Source organism: Drosophila suzukii, chromosome 2L (assembly GCF_043229965.1).
Source record: "Drosophila suzukii chromosome 2L, CBGP_Dsuzu_IsoJpt1.0, whole genome shotgun sequence".
In the NCBI taxonomy this organism is placed as follows: Eukaryota; Metazoa; Arthropoda; class Insecta; order Diptera; family Drosophilidae; genus Drosophila; species Drosophila suzukii.
Window position 1 is genome coordinate 5,787,659 of NC_092080.1, and position 16,215 is coordinate 5,803,873.

Consider the following 16,215-nt stretch of genomic DNA (forward strand, 5'->3'; position numbering starts at 1 on the left):
AAGGACACACACACATATATATATTTATATATATATATATATATATGTAGGCATTTCGGAAGGACATGAGCTTTGTCCTGGTCACGTTGGCTCATTTTCGCTTAATGTTTTATGCACAACTAAATACAAATGCGCTTTAATGAGCAAAACTCGAACCGGCCATGCGGTTAATTTATTATGCACAACTCGGTTTCACAAGGGGCGTGGCAGGGGGCGGGGGGTTCCAGGGGTTCCAGGGGCTGGGAAAGGATAACTAATAATATGGCATTGTCGTGGCACTAAATTCCCAATGTGTAAGGACTGGGGGACAGGGAAAAGGGGGGCTACAATGCAGATAAACCGCAGCAAGTCAACTTGAATGCATGTAACAATTACTCGCTCGCACACACACACAGACGCACTCACAGATACACACACATACACACACACACCACTGCAGCAGAGTCATAAAATGCAGGCAGCAAAAAAGCGCAAAAAGCGACATTTGCAACGGCAACAACGTGGCATACTTCTCGGGGCATGTGGCATAGGGACTTAACCGCAAAACAAGGCCAAGCCGGAACTTATAATATGGCGGGCATTCGAGTGCGATTTGGGGAACTAGCTCGACAGTCGATGAAGGAATTACAATGGAAATTTAAGTAACTGGGAGTGCGATCAATTCTCCTGAAGTATTTACTGTATTTGTTGTTTCATCAAGCCAAATTTCACTTGAAAATTAACAACAGAATAACAGTGGAATTAGTAATACATCAATTAAGTGCTAAGTTCCATAAGCTTTAAATTCAGGTCAATAATAATTCAATAACTTAACAAACAATTTTCAATAAAAATTCAACATATATATAAATATATACAAATTTAATATAATTAATTCATTCTAAATTTAACTTGAAAATTAAAAACAGAATAAAAGGTGGAATTAGTAATATATCATTAATATGGCCATTTTCATAAGCTATATTTTCAATATAAGTCCTACATAAAATAGGGTTAAGTATTATAATTTTTAACCAAGAATATAAATAATTTCACTAAAATATTTTTCAATTTTGTTAAACCTTTTAATTTGTTTCATCCTTAAAAATTTCACTTGAATATAAACAACAAAATAGTGAGTGAAAGAAATTGTACATCATCTACAGAAAAAAATTCCCTTAACTTTATATTAAAATTTCTAATAAATTTTAGTCAAATATACTTCAGTAATTTAGTTATTATTTTTGTTTTGTTTTATAAATTCTATAAGTATAAAATACCTGATCAAAATACTAGTAACAAAGGCAAAATTAAATTTTGCCCTTTTTTGACCCGGGCAGTATGAAACAAAATTTGAAAATGCCATTTGGCGAAGAGAAGCCCTAGGGATTTGGACACCACCGCCCACAATGTGTTTTCCTCTCCGGACATTTATCATGTGGGACACACTGCCCATTTGATTAACACCTCCTGGGAAGGTATGGCCAGACCGAAATAAAATTGCGCAGAATAATTTAAAACTAAAGCCGTAGTCAGACCAAACTAGTTGTTGCTCCTGTTTCGCCATTGTTGTTTGCGCATTTCATTTCGGTGGCATTTTGCATGCCTCGTTGAATTTTGTAAAAAAAGAACATATATGCCCAGAGAATATACACATATAGCCATATATGCTATTCCATGACTGCCTGAGGTGTGCGATTTTTGCGTGTAAGCGCTGACTAAGCTCATGCAAGTTGGTTTTCTGTGCGGAATATAAGTGGGCCATATAAGGACTTAAAAGTGGGGGTATTGCACCCAAGTTCCGCTGCAACATCTAGTGTGGAAAGAGTGTTAAACCTAAAAGGGTTATAAAGAAGCGAGAAAAGCACAGAAACAGATATGCAACTTGATGTCCACACAATGAGCTGTTTTATGTCAATCGGGGAGATATAAACAAATTATGTTGTATTTTTATGATTCCTTCTCTTTAGTATACTAATTTATATTTTTATGAACTGTTAAATATTCAGTACGTAAACAACGTAATAAACATAGATGAGTCAGTTGTATTTCCAATATCAACAAAGTTATTATTAAGTACATACACTCTTAAGTAGATTTCTTGTCGTATATATACAATAGTTTGCTTACTCGACAAAGTCGTCAATTTAATATTTTATTTATTAAAATAAATATAAATTTAATTCTGCACAACATGCCATGAAAGGCTCCTTTGTCTAAACTTATCAATAGAAAATCATCCATATAAAAGCAAACGCAAAATCCTCTAGAACCCTGCCTCCTAATTGAAATGAATTCCACAAGCTCAGCAGATTTCTATCGCATTCCCAAAATTCAATATGAAATCCTATACTGCCAGGGCAACGCCATGGATATTTTCCTCCATTCATGAACTCACATACTCGTGTCACCACCTCATTAATGACTAACCAAAATCCAGGAGTTCAGTTTAGCTGATAAGAATGGGTGTGGAAAACCGAGAGCTTTGCGAAAAGCCACGAGGAACTTAATCCCTTATCTCGACTTGGCTAGCAAAGTGGAATCAAAGGCCGCCATGACAACGGGCCAAATTCATTCAACTATTCGATGAAAGCGAAAGGATTAGGATATACCCACCCACACCACCTCATTACCATCATGAGCCCGCAACTTTAATGGCAAACACTTTATGGCTCATTATTTCCAATGCAAGTCGCTGCTCATTTGCAGGTCGTGTAACTTTTCATTAAACAAAAAATGAATGCAAAATGAATATTTAAACTGGTGCATAATGCACACGGACAGCCATTAACGCTAATGACGTCATGAAACTCAATGCACACCACAGGGTGTTAACCTTAGAACACCACCCACCGCCCACTTATAGCGAAAAAAGGGGGTGTGGCCACGAAATGGAGCACAAACATGATGTCGGCCTCAACTTTCCCGGGGCTATGCACGTAGGGAACACATTTGCGTTGAATTTACTCCTCCTCTTTCGAACAGATATTGGAAAGTTTCTAACCAAGACCATTTATTACAATAAACGCTTCCATGGTTAGCTCCACGATTATTAGAGGTCGATTGGGATGGTGAATCGATTTAAATTAGGTATTAACTACAGAAATCAAAGGGATTTTGTACATCCCTTTTAAAGGTGTCTAAAAGTATGCTACGAAGCGCTTTCGATTTGTAAATATATTGTTGCATACTTGTAGGCACCTTCAAATTTGTGTGATTTTTTGGTAATTTGATTAAATCTAAATCTTTTTTAAACGAATTCCTTAAGGTACTTTTCACCCAAGTATACCCTTCTTTTTTAGGCCAAGAGTGTGTATAGTACTTCCATTTCTTTCACAGTTGGCTTCAACTCAACAATATCTGATTTCCCCCGAACTCGCCAGTTTTTGACCATCGCAGCATATGATTTTAATGACAGCGGCCACATGCTCTCGACGGCAACTCCCAATTGAAACATTCTCAAAGGTTAGAAGCCAAGATATACAAAAAAATATGAAAACAAAAAACAGGAACAACTTTTGTAACATGAATTGGTAAAGGGATCCCACTCTGTGTTGCCATTATTGGGTCACAACTAAAGCCAGTTCCGAGCGAGGAAATTGTTTTTTCCGTTTTCTGGTCCACGTACGCTGCCTTTCAGATAAAACGACTGTAGGGCAAAATGCGGAAAAAAAGCTGAAAGTCAGATTTTGACCCCGCTTGGCACGATTTCCATTCCACATACTGTTAGTGTGCCAAATGGTTATATTTTATTTACAGCTCAAAACTTTTGTGAGAGACAAGCAAAGCATTCTCCTTACTTCGTGTTGTTTTTGCAAAATGTTTTACGAGCCGGGAATATGGAATTGAATCAATTGTTTGGCAGGGATTTTAGGATGAAATATGGGTAATTCCCTATTTGGCGGCCTTGGATAGACTGTGAAAAAGGAAAAATAACTAATAAGGTGTCTAAAAGTATGCAACAATATAAGTTGAATATAATGTTGCATACTTTTGGGCACTCCTAAGTGATTTCTAGTAGGTGGAATTTTGGGAAAATTGGTATAAAAATTCCAAATATGCAATTTTCTCAATATACATTTCCTTAACACTTCCCTGCACTCAACCCAAGCCATTTAATTGGCCCGCGGAAGTAGCAAAATAAAATTGAGTTGTGCTGCCGAGGTCAGAGGATATAATTCCGCCAAATAACCCTCCGCGAACCCATTTCCTTGGCCACTTTTTGGGGCAATTCGCGCCTTGGCGCCCCCTCCGAACTGCAATTACCAGTTAAACCAACTAAGGCACACCGAACAAGCCGAAAAGGAAGTTACTTCAGCATCCTGCTGCTTCCAAAAAGCCCCAGGAATCGCAGAGCCCAAGTCCTTTTCGTCCCGGGCTACTTACAAAGTTTGCACCAAGTTTGTAGTTTGTGTGAATATTTTTGTGGGACTATTTTGGATAATACCTTGTTGACTGCACGTTGCGTATTTCAATTTGCGCTCGCTTAATTATATTTCCCAAGTTACCAGATAAGTTTATAGCTGTTTTCGAATATCTTGTCGAGCGGAAATGAGAAGGGATTGCTTGGATGCAAGTGCAAATATCCAAATATCCAATTTAAAATAAAGAGAACAAGCACCCACAATAGTAATTTCTAAATCATATTTTAGGCGTCCAACAATCTAGCCAATTATTTCTATTCTAGGAATCCGTTTTTCCGGCAACATTCCCACACTCCAATTAAAATTGTTTACTTTTGCTCTGGCTATAATCGAAGGATGCTCCATTACAGCCCTTTACCACACCAACGGGCTTATCCGTTTGATGATTTTCCATTTAATTCATAAATATTTGATAACATCGACAATCGAACCCCTGCATCATTCATTACCCATCAATGCAAATTGGCGTTGAAAATGTCAGACTGTCGGAGTGGAAAACAGAGATCCCAAAAGAATGGCAGACAAAAACCAATGGCAACATCATCATCATAGTCGTCATGGCATGCAGGAAAAATAAATTTTAAATTATAATCAATAATTTATATTGAACTTTTGGTAGCTGAAATCAGAAGTGAAAAAATCCTATCGTGCATCTGCATTGGCTGTGGATGAACTCAATTGGCATTGATGAAATGGAGCGTTTTCGTGTGGATTAATTTATAATATGCATATATGTGGGTCAGACATCTGTAGCGTGAATTTTTGTGGTAATATGTTGTGGTAAACCATTGGACATAAATCAAATTATTGAAAACATATGTTCTCGTAAATACAAAATGGTGTTTTCTTTATAAAAAGTATGTATTAAAAAAGGAAATCACGTTACAGCTCGCATCTTCGCTTGAATGGTACAAAAACCACAAAACTCTTAAAATCACTTTTAAATGCTATTTTAGGCGTCTAAAAGTATGCAGTGAATAAAGGATAGTAGTTTCTTCTGCGCTTAAAATATATTGTTGCATACTTTTAGACACCTTGAATGTAATTTAAAAGTTATTTAAGGCACGGTTTTAAAATCACTTTTAAATGTAATTTTAAGTGTCTAAAATTAGTTTACTGAGTTTAAAGTACGTTGTTGCATACTCTAAGATACATAAAATTATATCTGATAGTGATTTCAAAACCCTAGTAATTTCTGTGGCACCCCCGTATTTTTAGAGGAGATTTATCTTTACTTTTGTGCAATTTTATCTAGTACTTGTAAAATGTTGTAAATAAAATCTTTAAGCTGTAAAGTATTTTCCGCATGCAGTGCAAGTGCCAACTTTTGGCAGCCTGAGGCCACAATGGAGCTCTGGAATCCGAATTCTGAAATTCGGTCCAGTTGACGACGTGTTGGTCCTCAAATCGAGCCACTCGGGAGTTATGGAACGAAAACACAATGCAGAAATGCGCAAAAATAAAAAGTAAGCCGAGAGAAAAACCCACAACAGCGGCGAAACAAATGGGCCCAGTTCAGCTGCCTTGTTTCTGGGCTCCTCCCATTTTCACTTTTGCTGCACCCTGTGGATTTTTTTAATTAAACCAAGCGACAATTTGACATCAATATCGAAATTAAGATCTTGCAGAGGCCGTAAAAAATAAAACAAACAAAAAACGAGCTGAAAAATGAAAGGGAAGTTATCAGAGCGCCACCTCGATTTCTTTAATGTGAGTGTGAGTGTGAGAGCGGGACAACAACTTCCGTCACATGCTGAAAAAGCGGATATCCGGTACAACGAATTTCTGTTGTACTCGCATCGAACTTCTGTAAGGGGGCACACATCGATTTTAGGGTATCTGGGGCATTAAAAAAGTCGAAGGTCTCATGAAATTATTTATAATTTTATCTCTTAGGTGTCATAAATTTTTTCAAAACTGCAAATACAACCCCTATTTTTAAAATCGTAATAAATAAATATGATTTATTAAAATGTAAAACACGACCTTAATAACAAATTTATTTTAAATATTATATCATATCATATCTGTACCACTACAAAACGCTCAAATAGAAGTAAGAACACTTTGAAAAAAAATATTGTATACTTTTCGGAGGCACATTATTTATTACGACCTTAAGAAACGAAATTTAACACTTTTTTATATTTTAAACATTTTTAAAATGTAGTAAAAATTGCCGGCTAGATGGAAATTTTAGTTTTTCCTTATACATATTTTCCCTGCTTTTTACAGAGCATCACACACCCACATTTTGCCGCAACTTTCCCCCGACTTTCTCTTATTTTCGCAACATTTCAGTTTTGTTTTGTCGTTTTCAATTTGCTCTCGTCCTTCGTTCGCTTATTGCTTCTGTTTATGTGTAAATCGTCGGCTGGGGGCGGAATGTGTGGGTGGGCGTGGCCGGGCCGGATATTGATGTGTTATATGCGATGTTGTGACTGCAATATATTTGCCAAATGACTGTTGATGCCTCCTCGTCCTCGTTCCCCAGCACCCTTGGAAAAAAATGGGAGATAAAGGTCCACACACGCGGCTGCGGATGCAGGAGCAATAAAATTTTCGGTTCACAGGACTCGAGATGGGGAAATAATTGCGGCCCAGGCCCCTGAAAGTGTTGCCATAAAAATGCAAATGCCAAATGCCGCAAAGTTGCGAATGAGCCCGGGGAAACAAATAATAATGAAACCCTCGACAGCGGCAACATAAATCCGTTCTGGCATATATAACAAATGACAAAATGAAGAGTTGAAAGGGAAACAAATCGAGCAAAGGGTATAAATAACCCGCGCCTTTGGAACTTTAATACATTCGCGAGTGGAAAATCGAGGCAGGCAATTTTTACCGACGATATTATTATTTATCACTCAAAGCTATCAAAGGCTCATAAAAAAATACAAAATTAATCTATGGTTCAGTATCAGATCGAATGACAACAGCTTGTCAGACCAATCGAAAATGAATAATTAAAATGTTCCTATCGGCGGATTAAAGTTTATGGAATAATGATTACTAACCAATTTTTGAATTAAATATTACACATGCAATTTAATATTTATAAATGGTAAACCATAAATTAAACCAAGCATAAACTCCATATTTTGAATACCTTTTTAAATTTATAGAGGGAAATGGGAAGGCGTATCTTAAATTTGTAAACATATTTTTTGAAGTGTCTAAGAATTTTTTGAAACATTTCACAATCATATATACACATGTATTCCTATATGAATCCAACTAGAACATAATTTTGTTTTCTAGCCCAGCAACTTTAATAAGTTTTTGCATTTTCTATATCATAATCAACTACTTCCACATCTTCTTATTTAAAGTTATACTGTGGGTGCCTATTGCCTATATAAAGTTTCTAATTAAGTTGAGTGACTATAGAAATTCCATGGTTGGCACATCAACAAAAAGGATATGGTCTCTTATATGACTTCAAGTTTAAGTACACATTGAAACTAAGTTTGCTTTCAAAAGTCAAACAAAGTGAATCTGAGTTATATTTAAATCATTATGAAATAATGATGCCATATGCCATATAAATAAAAATTGGTTTTGTTTATATATCTTTAAATAAGACACCAATTAAATTTCGCTTTTCTAAAATTCTAAACGTGGGTGGGATGCCATGGAAAATGGGGAAAATGGGGCGTATGGATTTCAGTTTAGTTGCCTTCAGCTGCGTTTTGTTACATAATAGCTAAAACTTTGCCAAAGCGAAGTTTTTGTATCTCAGCTGCGTTCATGTATCTGTATAAATTGCATTTGTATCTGGTTCTCAGTGTTGCAATCAGAATAGTCTGTGCTGTGTGTGTTTTCTCTCATCTAATTGCAGTTGGAAATTGTTAGGCGGCTTTTGAAGTTTTTAATTGAATTTCGCTTATGGCCCGGTCTTGGCTTAAATGGAAAACATTCATAGAATAGTGCGATTTAAATGTATCATTTCTTTGTACAATTTTCTTTTTGGTATTTCTAGTCCTTGCAAATGTGCCAAAAGCGAAATAATACAACTTTTCGCCTTTTGTGTGTATCAAATAGCAATTACTGGGGCAAAATACGAAAAAAAGATATACAAAAATACAAATACGAATATATTTGCTTCTCAAATGTTTCCCCCTTTAGCATATTTATATTTGCCTTATGCTATTTGGCCTCTTCTTGAGTTGTCCTTGAGGAAAGCTTACCAGGGAAATATGAGAAAATTTGCACAAAGCTTTTCGCAATAATGCCCTAGGGACTCGAAAAAGACAATCACCTGGTTGTTCGGGGTTGAATGGGGTTGCAGGTGGGCTGCCGGGGGTTAAGTGTTTGTTATCATCTGTTTATTGAAATTGCGTATCAAATGTTCGTTTTCAATCAAAAGGGCAGAATAAATCCATGTGGAATTGTGTAGGATTCCCATTCAACAAAGTAAACAAGAAAGGAAATGAATAACAATAAATATGTTTAGAAAAATTACAAAGAATTGAACATCATGACTTGTCTTCAGTTATATATTGTTTAGAATGTGCTGCTTACTTCTCACTTATTTTTATTATTTTATTTTATCTGCTCAATACTTCCTTCACAATAAAAATTAATGAGTGGCGTCTTCAAAAAGAGTCAATAAAAATTAGGAATGCGAAGCCAAATGCAAAAAGTATAGCTACCTAGTATTATAAATTTAATGTAAATAAGAATTAAAATGTTTAAACAAGTGTTTGGTTTTTGGTGCAAGATGATTAACTCAAATACAATATGCCGTTGAACTCTATAAATACAGCCTATAATGAGCAGACTTGTGATAGGAATGGACACAAAAGAATGCCTAAGTCGCAAATATTTTATAAACATTAAAGTCAAATGGTTCAGGTCTCTTCAATTTAGTCATTCAAAGACAGTCAAACGCAACAGGTTAAAATTTCCTATAATGCAACTTCTTTCATTTATCTTCCAAACTTTTTGCCTATTTGGTTGCATTTTGGCTCTAAGTAACGGTGAGTATATATGCTAAAAAAATATTTTAATTTAACTTTATTATTGATGATGAAATATTTTAATCATTTAGCAAACTGTGGTGCTAAATACCGTGGAGTCGGCCTTTGTAAAATGTTAATAACAAAAGTTGTTTATATACCAAGTGAAAACATATGCAAAAGGGTTCACATTACCGGATGTTCAGCTGATGGAACTTTCTTTAAAAGCATTAAGGCATGTGAAGCCAAGTGCTTAAGATAGTACTAAAAAATATAAAGACATCATAAAAATACTATACACAAGTCTTATAATTTTTCTAAAATATAAAAATAAATGTTTTGTATTAATTTTGGGTGACCTGTATTTTCTTTATAAAGCAAGGTTTAATTTTCACCTTTAACTCTTTTGAATTTTAGTATAATCATATTAGTTGCGGATAATAAATCCACATTGATGACAATTAGTTTATTGATTCTGTTTTCTCAGTCGTCCCCGTGAGTCGAAAAGAACAAGTTTATTGGCCATATAGGAAATATTTCAAAATGTTTATATTTTTTAAAATCTACTTAATAAGTTATATACTTTGTTGTGTTTCGGCCTTAAAAGATCTTGAGTATTTAAGAAAAACACATTTTTGTAAGCAAACATTTTTATGTTTCAGCCTATTGCGCCGATCAGTTAGTTGGCTTTGGGACATGTAATACATTAATAACCCGAATTGGGTATAAACGTTGGGAGAACGAATGCACATCTATGAACTTTATTGCATGCGAAGTCCTTGGAACTTCTTATGATAGTATAAAGGAATGTGAAGATAAATGTAAGGAGTAATATTATACTTAAGAAATAAATGACACTGTTAAAACTGTCCATATTTGTTAACTTCCTGTTTGTACAACGGGGAGTATTTTTTTTGTAAGGCAATTATTTACTAGAACTATGTATTTTTGCTTGTTTCCTGTTTTGGAAAAATCGTTAAATGTTTTTTAAGCTTCTTAGATTTTATATAAAGTTATTTCTATTATTTTCTAGTTTAGCAATAAGGGAAAAGCGATTTAAAGAGTTTGGCAGAACTTTTCCTATTTGCCAGAAGGTCGTTAAGACATCAACAGCTTCGCTCCTGTTGGCTTCTTCCCACCTCTCCTTACACCCCTTTGCCATTTTTGTATTCATATTTCGTGTTTTTAGAAAACTTATGCCCTGGGCAAAACTAAAGCCATGAAAGCATAATGACAACCCCGACGACAAGTGCGCGTAATGGCTGAATAACAACAAAGTTGAGGAGTGCAAGAAATGGAAGCAGGACGAAGGACGAAGGACGAAAAACAAGGAACAAAACTTGGTAGACAATTAGCAATGGGACCCAAATGTGAATTTTTCGAATTTCAGTCGGGATTTTTCTGGGAACAGAGAAAAACAATTTGTATACAAATACAAATTTAAATATTTTTAGATTTTAGACAAGTCCTATAAAAACCTCCCTTATTAATTATATCTACATATACTTTATTATTATTACTTTTATTATAACCTATTATTATAATAACCTTCATATGCCTATTTCGTACGAATAGATGGGTTAAATAATGTATAAAATTCCAAATTATTTTAAACATGCATTCAAACAAAAACATGGAAACTTTTAATGATCATTTAATTTTATAAATGTATAATAAATTATTTTAACCAATTTATATCACTGATGTTTATTATAAAACAGAATATTAGCCATTAAAATATTTTTAAAAAATCTATATAGATAAAAAATAATTCTTAAACAATTTAACACATATTGAATATTCCTATAGAGGTTTCCTTAATTTCCGGACTACTACACACATCGTTGTTCTTCCAGTGCAGCTATTTGGAAGCCTCCATCGCGACAACATTAATTAGATTAAAATGCCTACAAATCATTTTGGAACGGCACCCGAGTGGCACTCTTTGGATTTCGCAGCGAGTGAGCTCGGTAAGCTCACACATTATTCACACGCTTCGAGGCGCGCAATTTCCCGCCATTTCACAAAATGCAAATTGCGCACAGCCAAAACAAGATGGAAAAACACGGAATAAAAATCGGTACTGGCCCCAAGCAATTTAAAGCAGTGCCGGCCAGGGATAACGCAATCGAAATCAGTCCGAAAATGGCAACAAAAAACAACCAGCGGGGGTCCATCCCGAAACAATTACAAAACTATAAGCCTCCAAAGGGTTCGCGTAGCAAATAAACAAAAAATGCAAATCGCCCAGGAGGAAATCAGGATGCGATTGTGGCAGGGTGAATCCCCCAGAGAAGGCCACACAAATTGTACGCTATCATCTAAGGGATCGACTTTGGTGCTGCCCTGCAATAAGCGGATCTTAATTGGTTTCTCACACCCTGGAAAGTAAAAGACCTTGTTACATGGAGTAATTTCGAAGCTGTGGGAGCCAAATCTCTGGCCAGCATAATTAAAGGGAGCCATGAGTAATGGCCCTTGGCGAAGATGTGAGCTCACAAAGCTCATGTTAATTACAAAATAAGTCCCTTTTGGTAGGGGAACAATGAGTGGATTTACTGGAATTTGAAAGCCCAGCTAAGTCGTGTGGCTAATCCTTAAGAATGCAAATACTCTGATTAGTAATTTACAGAGTTTTTAGTTGTCTTGCTAATATTTTCCTAATTTTATAAGGAAAATTTAAGACCAAACCGTGAATTACTTGCTTAAAATGCCGAAAAGTATGCAACAATATATGTTTACGAGGGCTTTGTTCTAAAATACGAACATCAGTTGTTCATAGCATACTTTTAGGCATGTTTAAAAATGTTTTAAAAACCTACTGAATTTTTTTGTACTTAAACTTACAAAATGTGAAAAAAACAAGTTTGTCATCTTTTTAACTAGGCGTATACTTAATTTCAAACCCTATTTGATTTCTTATAATAAAGAGGTACATTGGTGTTTTTAACTGACTTAAAAGCTCAATCGATCAAATATAATATAAATGTTGAAGAGGAAAACAAAATAAAAATGCTGAAATATTTTATTTTCTTTACATTTACCAACCCTCAATTAAACCAAACAATTACTCACAGCGAGCTGGATGGCAGAGCACTTCCCGCAACTGACAGCCTGAAAAGCAGGCTCCCTTGCCGTATAAAGTCGCCAACTTCTTCCCCCATCGCTTAACACATTCAATAAATAAAAGGGGGAATTTCACTTTCAGCTCAACACTTTTGCCAGCGAAACACTTGCACTCCTTTCGCCAGGACGAAAGGCATGTTGAGGCATCCTTTTAGCCAAAGCCGTGCTTTCCGGCCTTTGTTTTTGCCGCTTTTGTTGTTAGGGTGCCGCAAAATGCCTTAATCATGGCTCGTAAATCTTTGATGTTTCATTTGTGCCAAAACGCTAAGCGATTTTTAAAATGGCTGTGGGCCGGTTAATCCGCAATGCCATAAATTATGGGCTCAGAATGCGGCAAAGTCTCCACTTGCATTACATTAGCGATACAGCACCGAGCTAAACTCGGTATAAGTCTATCTAAAACTGGGTTTTGCAGCTCCCCAATCGAATTCGATTCAATTTGGCACAAAACAAAAAATCAAAATGCACAAGTTTTGCTTGATTTCATCTCCCCTATTTTTTTTGGCAAAGGCTAAAAAAGCGCAAGCCAAGGCAAAGCAAAGCAAATCGAAGTGGAAAATGCTGCATAGAGCAGCAAATATCTAGAATAAATTGAATATAAATACGAAATCAAATGGAATTTGATTCGAGCGAGCTCCAGGACTCAGAACTCTCTGATTCACCATAGTTGATTGAAAGGGATTATGGCAAGTGGTTTTTCCCCCAGAACTCCATCTTTTACGTTAGCAACTTGGCCAACTGCTGGAATTGTGGTAATTCCGATCTTTAGTAATTGGCCCTGTGGGGAAAAAGAGGAAATAAAATCGGTAGCCAATTCGCTGGCGAGTGCTTCACATTCCTGTGCATCGGTCTCTGTTTCAGCTACTGGAGCTCTTCAAGTGCATTCCAATTAAGTGCGCTGGGTAACAGTAAAAGCTTTCTAGTCCCACTAATTTCCCCGCTTTTCTCGCGCTTTTCTCCCGCTTTTCCCGGCTGCCTGCGCTTAATGGGGCACCCGCAAGTGTCGCCAGCGATTTTGGGGTTTTCCCTTTTCGCGTATAGGCGTACCGATGGAAGTGCGGTCAGCTTTATTTCGAGTGCCTCAATCGGTTTACTGGAGGCGATAACTAGTTCTAATGGGACTTCAATTTCAGGAACTTCTTAAATTTACTAGTAAATAGATAGTTTACAAATAAAATTAAAAGTTATAGTAAGACTGCTAGCAAACTTATACGAGGATCTTAAAGAAGTGAAGTATTTGACCCTTTAGAACCATTTACCATTTTCTCAAAGAAAAGAAATGGAGAAGTAATCCTTATTTCACCATTATGTCTAAGTTCCAATGATACATTTTCTTCCGTCTTTTTAAATGAATTCTTTGGACTAATGCATTAAAAAAATAATGTTGCATACTTTTAGACACCATTATAAATTTCGTCTTTGTTCCTATGTTATCCTTTTTTATGTCTTTTGGAATGAACTCTTCGCACTGCTCTATTTAAAATATAAAGTACCAAAGTACCATTGATTTCTGAATCGTCCTGACTTTGTTTTAATAACTGGTATACAAATATTTATCATTGGTGTAGGAAACCTTTTGCGTAAAATATCAAAATGACGATTAATATAAAAAAAGAAAGTAACACATCTACTAAATATAGTATTTGGAGTTAAAATTTTCTTTAGAAGAAGTCCTTAAACCATCAACTTTAACCAGCAAATGGCTTTTTAAAACTAGACCATGAACTTGGTGTGTATTTTTCGTAAAGTTTAAGACTATTCATGATTTTGAAGGCTCTGTTCCGCCCGCTGGAAAGTTGAACCTTCAAAGTCATATAGCTCCAATCACGATTTCCTCCCCAGCCAGTGGGAAAGCTCCTTTTTGCCTTTCTGACCAGTACAAATGTGAAAATTGTTTGCCGGCCTCGGCCTTTCAGCCTTTCAGAACGACTGTCAAACGCACTTGGAAGTCGAGTTGGAAAGCCGCCAGTTGTATGGGTTTGTTTTTTTAACAGCCTTGTAAAGTTACGCAATCGGAGAAAACTCCGGGCACAAAGTTACAATTGCAGGCGGCGACTGTGTGGGTGCAGTGGACCAAAGTTGGTCCAACTCTTTGACTGATTAGATGTCCAGCGAGGGAGCAGTTTAAACTTTAAAGTTGTCCCGATAGCAAAAACAATGAAAAATTCATTCCACTGCTCTTTGATTTGTTGCTGTTCGCAGCGAACCATTTTGTAAAAGTGGCCAATAAAGTTGAGCGAAAAAAATGTGGTTACTAGTCCGAATCTCTTTTTACCTGTGAAACCAGCGAAATTAAAAGTGCACATGGTCGCAGCTATTTGAAATTTAGATGAACAGATGACATGGAGTTTTTTCGATTAAAGAATTCCAATTTAGTTTACCATGTGTCGTCAAAAGTTTTGGTGATTTTTTTCAAGCTCTAAAACGTTACCTTACATACTTAATTAAATTAGAAATCACTAGTGTTTTTAAATCACTTATAAGAATGTCTAAAAGTATGCAACAGTTTTTGTTAAGTCCCAAAGACGACGTTGTTTATTTTATTGCATACTTTTAGACACCTTAACAAATGATTTCAAAATCCTTTGTATGCCTCCCAACCATTGTAAAAAGTCTACACCTGAAAGTTATACCCTATCAACAATGTTGCCGTCTGAAAGTAATGCTCAACATTATAGTAACCATCTAGTAAAAAATAAGAAGAACAACAATACCAACAATTTATGCCCATACATAAAAATATCAGTAAAAACGTAAGTCCGAAACAACAAAAAAGGCTGTAAAAGCCAGTCAGTAGTAAAAAGTAGTTTATTTAAGTAGCAAAGCGCGAAAAATGTATTTTTTTAAGAGGGAGGTCATAAAGGATCCCTCCTTCGTGCACGGTGTATTTGCATGTGTGGGAGTGTGTCAACTTCTGCGTGCATGTGTGTGTGTGAGCTTTTCGCTTCTGTTTGCTTATTTAAGTCGTTTGCAATTTCTGCACTTTCTTTGCACAGCCAACGCATAAAAAATAACACACAAATGCAACTTCAGGCACTGGAAAATATTACTTTTGTAAAAAACATTTTTTTAAAAGAAAAGAAAAATAAATAAAATATTTTCTAAAAACGAAATAAGACTTAAGGTTCTGCAAAAAAGGACAATCAAAAACTTTACCTCGAGTATGAAAAAATATATTTTATATATAATATTATTTTAGAACCCACATTTTAAAAACAACATAAGATTATAGAGGCAATTATTAACTATTTTTTTTTCTTTTAGTGCCTTTTTTTCCTCAGTGTATAATGCGTTTATGTTTGTTCCTACGAATTCCCTTTATAACTGACAAACTTCGCTGGCAACTTTTGCAATTACCAAACTCACACACACACGCATGCACTCAGACACATGGTAAATTGTACTATTTAATTTGGTTAGAGCAAGATGGCTGGCGAGCCTTTAACAACTGACAGCTGAGATCAAGATGGCTGCCGTTTTGGGAGAGAGTTCTCCCTTTTTTTCTATCTCTGGCACCCTTTCTCCGTTTCCACTTCCACTTCCGGTGTGTGTGTACTGTCAATCTGCGAAAGGGACAAGGGAAGCGGAAGGAAGCACGAGCAGGTTGGCCCCTGGCGAATTGTGCCCACTAAAATGCTATTTTTCACTCTATTCGAGCGGAAGTTGAGCGACAGCAGAACGCCCAAAAAGCAGCGACAGCAGGAGCATCAAGCAGCTCAAGAGGA

The 16,215-nt window shown here is 35.9% G+C and overlaps 2 protein-coding genes across 2 annotated transcripts in view; both read left to right on the forward strand.

Moving 5' to 3' along the window:
• Window positions 1-9,713, forward strand: part of LOC108013317 (uncharacterized) — a 42,644-nt gene extending 32,931 nt beyond the window's left edge. Inside the window, exons 2-3 of the mRNA XM_065864865.2 lie at window positions 9,290-9,385; window positions 9,457-9,713. Coding sequence (XP_065720937.2) covers window positions 9,319-9,385; window positions 9,457-9,626 — 237 coding nt within the window. The 5' untranslated portion in view covers window positions 9,290-9,318 and the 3' untranslated portion in view covers window positions 9,627-9,713. The remainder of the gene's footprint in view (window positions 1-9,289; window positions 9,386-9,456) is intronic.
• A 194-nt stretch (window positions 9,714-9,907) lies between these two features.
• Sfp23F (Seminal fluid protein 23F) lies at window positions 9,908-10,196 on the forward strand. Its single transcript, XM_070999555.1, has 2 exons — window positions 9,908-9,974; window positions 10,027-10,196. The coding sequence occupies exons 1-2, from the start codon at window positions 9,908-9,910 to the stop codon at window positions 10,194-10,196; spliced, it is 237 nt and encodes a 78-aa protein (XP_070855656.1).
• Window positions 10,197-16,215: the final 6,019 nt, after the last annotated feature.

Coding starts and splice junctions, on each gene's coding strand:
- Sfp23F (XM_070999555.1), top strand. CDS start 9,908: ATGTTTATATTTTTTAAAATCTACTTAATAAGTTATATACTTTGTTGT. Junction 9,975..10,026: donor TGTTTCGGCCTTAAAAGATC/TTGAGTATTTAA, acceptor TTTATGTTTCAG/CCTATTGCGCCGATCAGTTA.